This window comes from Ananas comosus, linkage group 9, assembly GCF_001540865.1.
Source record: "Ananas comosus cultivar F153 linkage group 9, ASM154086v1, whole genome shotgun sequence".
In the NCBI taxonomy this organism is placed as follows: domain Eukaryota; kingdom Viridiplantae; phylum Streptophyta; class Magnoliopsida; order Poales; family Bromeliaceae; genus Ananas; species Ananas comosus.
The window spans coordinates 6,018,019-6,027,707 of NC_033629.1; the positions used below are offsets into that span (position 1 = coordinate 6,018,019).

At 37.0% G+C, this 9,689-nt stretch overlaps 1 protein-coding gene across 1 annotated transcript; it reads right to left on the reverse strand.

Moving 5' to 3' along the window:
- LOC109714891 (protein FAR1-RELATED SEQUENCE 5-like) lies at positions 4,836-7,855 on the reverse strand. Its single transcript, XM_020239621.1, has 2 exons — positions 6,242-7,855; positions 4,836-5,020 (listed from the first exon to the last, which is right to left on the reverse strand). The coding sequence occupies exons 1-2, from the start codon at positions 7,534-7,536 to the stop codon at positions 5,011-5,013; spliced, it is 1,305 nt and encodes a 434-aa protein (XP_020095210.1). The 5' UTR covers positions 7,537-7,855; the 3' UTR covers positions 4,836-5,010.

Genomic DNA, 9,689 nt, shown 5'->3' on the forward strand with positions numbered 1-9,689 from the left:
CGGCCCCGGGAGCTCTGGGGAGGCGGCCACCGTTGCGCCCCGCTGTGGGCGGCGGCGAGGCGCAATGGCTGAGCTAACTCGGCCTCGGCTCGCGCTGAGTCTGGACAGCCGTAGGGAGGGAGAGCAGCAGCCAGCGGCTTCGGGGACAACGGAGATGGTGAGCGGCGGTGTGCGGGATGTCGCCGGCAGTCCAGGAGGGCAAGGCAGCCCACCACAAAGCGACAGCAACTCGCGGCCGCGAGCTGACCCGAGCTCGGCCCGAGTTGTTGCAGGTGGCCGTGGATGGGCCCCAGCGGCGCCGGCGGTACACTCGGACGGCGGGGGCCGGCGAGGATGACGCCGGAGGTGAGTCACGGCCAGAGGATGAAGACTCCAAGGAATTAGATGTTCCCTGAGTTCCACGGCCAAGGTAGAGGCAAGATGAAAAGAGAAAGGTTGTAGGGAGGCCGATGAGAGGTTTTCCGGCGGCCGGGGATGCTCGCCGGCGGCCGGGGCGCGCGCACGGCATGGGTATAGGTGAGTGGGTGTCGGCTAGGGTTAGCTGGGGGAGTAGGGTTGGCTAGGTCTAGGGTTTTGTGCAAGGAAACCCTAGCTGCCACTTATTTACAAAATGTATTCTTGCAGAAAACCCCCCTCAAAGCTAATTATTTACAATCCAGCCCTCTTCCAGCGCGTGTATTTTGCATACCAGCCCCTCGACGTTCGAAATTGCGCAAAACGACACATAAAATATTAGGTTTATCACAATTTCCCCGCTTTGCCAATTTCGACCCCACAACGAACGTTTCGCTATTCCCAAAGATCCGTCCGTCAGATTTCCGATCGGATCACCCCAGCACGTTTAGCATGACTGGGGCATCGAATCTAGCGTTTCGTTTCATCCGATTTGGTGGCCGATTTGCGACTAAACCTATCCACTCTCCAACATTCCAAAACTACACTTAAATATGTGTAAAACCTATAAACTCCCTTTTTCTCGAAAATCGTGCATTAAATCTAAAATCCGTCAGTGCCATGAGTTCCAGAATAGACGAACCATTCAAAATGAGCTATTGAACTGCTATGAACGGAGTCTGATACGTGCCGGAAGCCAACTCTACACCGTGGCCTCTCAGGAAAACTGGGTTACTCTTCACTTTAATTGAAAACTAAAGATCGCGCAAAATCTCCGTTTTAACTCGTTTTTCCCTGAAAATTGACGAGTGCTTTTGTAATTAAAATACACACAAAAACATTGTTAACAGAGAGTTTAGCCACACAATCAAAATCTAAAGTCCTTACATGGCCATCCTGATTTATATGATTTTTCGAAGAAACTTCAAATATCCCCCTTATGGTTTCACTCTTTCTCACTTTAGTACCATGTGGTTTAAAATGTATCAAGTTAGTATCTTGTGGTTTCACATTTTCTCACTTTAGTACCCTGTGGTTTAAAATATATCAAGTTAGTACCCTGTGGTTTTAGTTTTTTCTTAATGAAATATTAAACCACATGGTACTAAAGTGAGAAAGTGCGAAACCATAGGGTACTAACTTGATATATTTTAAACCACAAGGTACTAACTTGATACACTTTAAACCGCACGGTACTAAAGTGAGAAAGAGTGAAACCACAAGGGGGATATTTGAAGTTTTTCCTAAAGTGAGAAAATGCGAAACCACAGGATACTAACTTGATACACTTTAAACCACATGGTACTAAAGTGAGAAAGAGTGAAACCACAAGGGGGATACTTGAAGTTTTTCCTAAAAATAAAATTTACACACAAAAATTGAGTGTACACTTTTGTTTCTCTTAAGAAGCAACTGCAAACCGGAAAAAAAATGAATAAATACAAGCACCCAAAACACAAATATTTTTCAACCACATGCTGGATAAATCCATTTCAACAAATTAAAAATAACAATGCTATCTATACAACCAAAAAGTGAGTGTAAATCGTACATACCATCTATTCAAATATATATATATATATATATATATATATATATATATATATAGAGTCCAGCTACTATACTCTTATGAGTATAGAGCCTCTTGTACTCATAAGTTTTTAGCCGTTAAATCTACCCTTTAATCATTTTCACCCGTTAGATTATACTATTTAACCAACCACCCACTCAACCCTAGGGGGCCCACTACCAACCTAACCGTAACCACTTNCTCCGTTGCCACCTATTTCTTTTCGATGATAGAGTCTCCAAATCAACGATCGGCACCATTGAATATGATCTATACCACTTGAAGTGTTTAGAAATCAAATTTCATACATTTTCGATATTATTCTTTTATCCGTCCAGTGGACACAAAAATGAACGACTAAAAATGAATATTCTTTAAAAAATGATGATAGAAGTCTTGTAGTGTCACGCCCGGGTACTAGCGGAAGCATATCCGGTACGTGCACAGACCCGCCATACACCTGCAGTATATAAGGCTTCTACAAGAAGCAAGTCGATAGGAAGAAGNACACCCTCCCTCCCTGCCTGTGCCCTCCCCCGACACCCTCCCTGCCCGCTCGCCCTCCCTCGCCGCCCGCGTTCCCTGCAGACTCTCCTCTCCCTCTCGGTACGGAAAGGCCGACACGCCGCGCGCTCACGTCGTCCCTCCCTCTCCAATGAGGTACGACCCTCTTTTTTTTTTCCTGATTTATTTATTTTTTATTTTTTTTTGTTTTCCCAACCCAAAAATTAGATCTATAAATTTTTGTTCAGAAATTGTATAAAATATTTTTGAATTGCAAGTTTTTTTGTTTTCACAGTTTTTCGAAACAGCAGTTTTTTTATTTATTTGTCTTTATATATATCTGGAAATCGGAAAAAAATTTAGATTTGTTGAACCTTGATTTTTAAACGAGATCTTTCATAAGAATTTTTATTTTAAAAAAATGTCAGATGTTGTTTAATTATTTTCTTCAAAATCTGATATCCGAAAATTTTGAAAATCTTTAAAAAATTTTGAAAAATCTGAGAGTTATTATTTCTTCTATAAAAAATTTGAGAGTTATTATTTCTGAGAGTTGTTATTTCTTTTGAAAATCTTTAAAAAATTTGAAAAACGTTTGAAATCTGAGAGTTATTATTTCTTTTCTTAAAAATCTGAAAATTTTGAAAATTTTGACAATCTTAAAAAAACTTCAGATGTTGTTTTATTTATTTCACAAACTTTCTTTTCTTGTACAAAATGTTTATGAAAATAAAAAAATTTCAGATGATGTTATAAACCTTGATTTGTCCCTAATGCTTTATTTCTTTTCTTGAAAATAAAAAAATTAAAAATCTGTTTGTTTTACTTATTATTTCTTTTAAATTCTGAAAAATTTAAACTTCAGATTTGAAGTAGATTATTTGCGAGATTCTTTTAATGTAATTTTTTTAATAAAACAATAGTTCAATTATAATTATAATAAGTTTACCATTTTTTGTAGATTATTAATGGTGAATTCTTCTGAAGATAGGCCAGTTTTGTGTAAATAAATGTAACGAGATAGGCATTATTCGATCTTCACAACAATCTAGAAGTAAAGGAAGACAATTTTACGGTTGTCGCAAATATGGAAAGGACAATGAAAATTACTGTAATTTTTTCATGTGGTGCGATAAGAAATCAATGATATTCAAAGAATGTTTGGAAGGAGGAAGTTCAAATATTTCACAGTTAAAGAAAAATTCGGCGTTTGAATCAGCAGCATCTCCTAAAAAACAATCAAATGAAAAGATGCTTCAAACCATAAATAACAATCTAACGATCTTGTCTGAGCAAATAGAGAGCTTGAAAACTAAAGTTGCGGAAGTTTCTACGAGGACAACAGTATTGACGGAAAGAATCGAAACGGAAAGAAAGATATTTATTGTATTTATTTTAGCAATTCTCTATGTTAAAATTCTATTCTCTTAGAAAGTAAAAAAAAATGTATGAAAAGAATTGATACTTGCCATTTCAGAAGTGCTCTTATGTTTACAAAAGTATTTACTGCTCATGATATAGTGCTCTTATGTTGCCATCCCCTTTCAGATGTTGTGATAAACCTTGACATGACCCTAATGCTTTATTTCTTTTCTTAAAAATAAAAAAAAAATTGTTTGTTTTAGTTATTATTTCTTTTAAAAATCTAGAAATGAAAGGAAAGTGGAGTGAGAGTGCAATCCATGAATTAAACCAGAGAATCTTGTGCATTGCTAGCTTTGCCATCCACATGAGAATTATTAGAATCAGTGACCTCACAGGCTTCTGTGTCAACATAGAACTCTCATTAGCCTATTCTTCTATTTTGACTTTGTACATATCTAAGCTGATAAACAAATCCAAATTCTCCTCAATGAGTTGCTCAAAATGAGTTCATGTTTCTTTTACATTTGACTCCAATTGCTTATTCTTATCAAATGCAAGAAGCAACCTCTCCTATTTTTCCAACAACAAAGAAGCAAGTTTTGAATTCCCACTGTACAGAAAAGCTTTCTCCTCAAATTTTGTATTCTCCAGCTGTAAAGCTTCCAATAAAGTTCTACAACTAGCTAGTTCAGCTGAAACACTTTCAATTTCTTGTTGGGAGAATTCCAGTTTGTGCTTCAATTTCATTAGGCCACTTCCTTTTATCTCTCCATTCAAATTCACCAGAATTAGAAGCAACGAGGCAATAAAACGAGAAACAAATTGAAATCCAATTCAATTCACACTATTCGGACACAGGAAATGAAAGCAATTTCACGATTTGGGGCATAACGAAGAGATCCCATTTGCTTATTCTCACTCGATGATTCAAAACCCTCAAAATTAGAAACAACAAATCATCAAATAAAGAAACATATTAAACAAGCACTATGCAAATGTCCAGTACATAAAAAGAGCAAGTTGATTGAAACAAAACATACATGCTTCACATAATCCATACAACACAACAAACAAAACATACATGCTTCAAATAAAATAATCCATACAACACTACAAACAAAACATACATGCTTCAAAAAAAATAATCCATACAACACTACAAACAAAACATACATGCTTCAAATAAAATAATTCATACAACACTACAAACAAAAACATAGATGCTTCAAATAATCCATACAACACTACAAACAAAACATATATGCTTCACAAAATATAGTGCTTTCAAGATTCTTCTTCATTTGTTGCTTGAAGGCTCTCACTAGAATTTTCTTTAATAGATAGTGCTTTATCAATAATCTGCAAATCACAATATTTGTTAATATTATGTGAATATAGAAAAGAAAAAAAAAATTTGACAAAGTAAACAAGATAACTGTTATGGTATTGAAACTAAAAAAAAATGCTACCTCTTTGCATGTCCTAATGTTATGTCCTTTTTTACCACACTGCTTACAAGTTCTTGATATCCTTGCTTTCTTTTCAATTGGTGACTTAATCCTTTGTGGTTTTCTTCGTCCTTTACATTGCGAGTGAGGAGGATCTTTAATTGTGTATTGGTTAAGACTTGATTGTGAAATTAGGGTCCTGTCTAGATCATTTGAAGGCTTTTCATTTGTTCCTTCATCAATTTCTATTGCCTGATTAATTGATGTTAGCACATCAACTCCTCTAATTATCCAACATGCATTTTCATATAACTTAAGACTTTTAGATCCTTTAAAGATAAATTTTTGCGTCTCTAATATAAGCGAATCAAATCTCCGCGACCGACAAAATGAGGACCCATCACTCATTTCTAGAGAATTAGTGGATGTTCCTTTTTTGGCATTCTTAGTCCACCTTTTTAGAATATATCTAGAAGGAATGCTATACATTTCAATATGATGCATTACTTTAAGTGCATGAGCACATAGGAGACCATAAAATTCAAACAACTTACAAGTACAAGATACAATATCATCAGACCTTACAACTGTCACAGTATATGTGCACATTCGTTGTTTTGAAGTAGAAGGTTGTGAAATCGAACTGATCTTGTACAACTTATCTTTTTCCAATTCAACCAACTTGTAACCTGTTGTAGCTCTTAGTTGAACCTTGAATTCTAAAAAAATCGTTTTGGTATAAATGGAGCGTGCATTTTTCTCAATTGGATCATCTGACCATAAAGAAGGCTCTCCATCATTTGTCATGAAATCTTCCATGTCCTCTGTCTCATATTGATTGTTTGACATTTTTTCGAACTGAGTGACAAATTTGAATATTGACGTGTGTGAATCTAACCATATTTTTGCCACAGCATTCATACTTTCGCTACACTGTGAAGTGGACATATTCGCAAAAAAAGTATCACGAAAATATACAGGAATCCATTGATACCGAATATTCCATAACAATCGAAGGTGGTTATTTTCATGTAGTTGATACTTATCAATCATTGTTGCCCACGCATTCTCAAATTCCTCCACAGTTAAACTACTATTTATACATTCTTTTAAATCATTCTCAAAGCCATCTTTTGAGCTATATAGCACATTGAAATGTTCCTTTGCTTTTCTCATCACATGCCATTGACAACACCTATGAATGGTAGTTGGAAAGACTATCTCAATAGCTTTCTTCATAGCAGGATCTTGGTCGGTGATAATAGCTTTTGGATTTTTACCATACATAGCTTTCATCCATGTTTCAAACAACCAACAAAACGTGTTAGCAGTCTCATCCCTAATGAGAGCACACCCAAAAAAAATAGACCGAAAATGATGATTAACTCCTATAAAGGGAGCAAATAGCATACTATATTTATTCGTCATGTAAGTTGTGTCAAAAGTGATAACATCACCAAAATGCTCATATGCCATTCTAGATCTTCTATCTATCCAAAAAATATTTCGTGCTCTTTGTTGGTCGTCAACATCAACAGCATAAAAAAATAATGGGTCCTTTTCTTGGAGTTCACGAAAGTAGTTTAGAGCACTTGCCACATCTATTCCAACAAGTTTTCTATGTTTTTCGACAACCTCATTACTCAAATCCTTGCGAATGAAGTGAATATTATGTCTTCCTCCTTCTTTTGCTTCCAATAAAGACATAATTTGGGAAGCAAAGATATTTTGCTCATTTAACATATGAATCAAATCTTTTTGTTCTTTCGTGATGTTACGATGCGATCGAAAGAAACGAGTTTTAAAAGGACTAGCTATCAACTCATGATTATGTTCATTAGCAACCACCGCTATCACCCACTTTCCTCGATCATCTATTTTCAGCACAACATGTGCCTTACAATTAGTACGTCTGTTGGAACAATCCTTTTTGGGTGTATGGCTACCTTGAGATTTTTGGTGTTCACTTTTATCTTGAGATGTAGGTTTAGAATGACCGGCTTTGGAGCAACAATAGGTTATAGATGTGATGACATCATCCTGTTTTCTTGTCTTGTAATGGGTTTGTTTTCTTATACTAAACCCGATTTTAAAAGCATAATCATTGTAGAACTTTTCAGCTTCCTCTATACAAGTGAACTCTAAACCAACACGTAGCTCATCATCGGAATATTTGCTCATATTCGATATTTGATCATTAGCAACTATTTCTTCAATTTCCTCATTCACCTCATCTCTAACATCAAGATTACACATTGAACTGAGGAATCAATAATAGAGGCATGTTCCATTATTTAACTAACTCCTACAAAAATATCTAAAGTTAATATTCTCAATGACCTCAAACAATAGGAAAATAGAAAAAAAATTTCTTCATTTATAGTAACAATGTGGATACACTAGTTCTATTGAATCAATAATGCATTCAGTGAGAAAAAATAAATTACAAGAACTAGATAAAAGAAAACCAACCATAAATGATGAAATAATAACTCTCAGATTTTTAAATTTTTCAGATTTTCAAACATATTTTTTTAAAATTTTTAGATTTTTAAAAGAAATAATAACTAATAAAACAAACAGATTTTTATTTTTTTTTATATTTAGGAAAAAAAATAAAGCATTAGGGACAAACTGTAACATACCAGATTTTGGTATAAAAATAAAAATAAATAAAAATAGTGTGAGAAACTATTTTTATTGGATTNATAATGTAAGTTGAAGGTTTATGTTAGGCTAAATCGTACTAATAATGTTGAACTAAGAAAAGTAAAAGATGTTAGGATTCGTTCAGCTGAGTCCCATGGCGATAGAGATCAGAGCCACCATCCCGCGATTGATACTACGATGCGGGAGCGGAGCGCGGCGGCGCGGCGAGTGCACACTTGGACATTGTGGGGTTTTGGTGCACCCCACTCTTGGTTGAGGTACCAAGGGTCACCCATGCCGGTGGATTCCCTTTTCGAGCTGGTTATCCAGGTTCCCTCCGTTGACGTTCAATCAGGTTATTTGTCTATCTATATATAAAACTAATACGTTGCTTATTTTGGTACGTAACGGAGTGCTTACGTTATACTTCTAGTACGTTACTACGCTGATATGTTAGTTGATCATTAAGTTAGCTAATGATGAAAGTAGGTTAACTGTAAATTCCAAAAGACAGTAAATGGTAAAATTAGTATTTCAAAGTAGATAGAAATGTTTCGATTGGCGGGCTGAGCCAGAACTCAGTTAGCAGACGCCTCATGGCGTGTTTCGGTCCGGGCTCCGCTTCCTGCAGAGTGAACGTGGAGCCGGAATTTAGGGGAGTTGATCCTATAGTGATATCAAGTATTCAAATAATGGGTTAGTGAACCGATTGGGCTTCAGTATTTGGGATGTAAAATGTATGAATGTGAATGCTTGTAATAACAAGATTATGTTTTTGATACTTCCTTATGCAATCTTTGCTTGAAATGTGTTCCTGGTTGGAACTTTGTACATTGTATTGATTGCGACGCCTTGAATGTATAGGGGAGACTCTGTCCGTGGTACCGGGGAAACCCTGTCCGTTCGGCGGTCTGTCGGCGTGCCCGAAACCGGCCAAATAGGCGGGCTCGGGGCGTGACACAAACCCAGATTTCAAAATCACACAAAATGCACAACCTATGGTTTTTGAGCTTCTACGGTTTGGAATTTACAATCAAAAGTTCAGGGAAGTGAATCTAGGGTTTGTAATGAGATAATTGGTGATGGCTCAGGAAAATTATACTGAAAAAAGAAAAAATTTTAACTAGGGTTTCTAAATTATGATAGGCACAAAAGTGAAAAACCCAGGTTGTAGAATCACATAAAACTCTCACAAAATGCACAATCTAGGATTTGAAAACCCCAGCATTTATAGATTAACACATCAACACCCAAACAAGAAAAAACAAAAGAAAAGATTTTTCAATTTTTCAACACAAAAAAGAAAAATTCACAACACGAATAAGCAATCCAAGCAAGCAATTTGGCCCCAGCACCCAAATTCAAATGGGTCAAAAAAGAAAAAAGAGGAAAGCAAAAGTGCCAACTCTAGGGTTTCCAAAAAAAAAGGGGAAAAAAGAGGGTCGTACCTCGTTGGAGAGGGAGGGGCGACGCGAGCGCGCGGCGTGCCGGCCTTTCCGTACAGAGAGGGAGAGGAGAGTCCGCAGGGAACGCGGGCGGCGAGGGAAGGTGAGCGGGCAGGGAGGGTGTCGGGGGAGGGCGCAGGCAAGGGAGGAGGGTGTGGGAGAGAGAGAGGGAGAGAGAGAGAGAGAGAGAGGGGGTTTACAATGGGGAGCGAGAACACGAAGAGAGAGAGAGAGAGGGTTACAATAGGAGGGATGAGAGAGAGCGCCAGTTTACAGAACCTTTTCCGTTAACGCTCCTTTAAGTCACGGCACGAA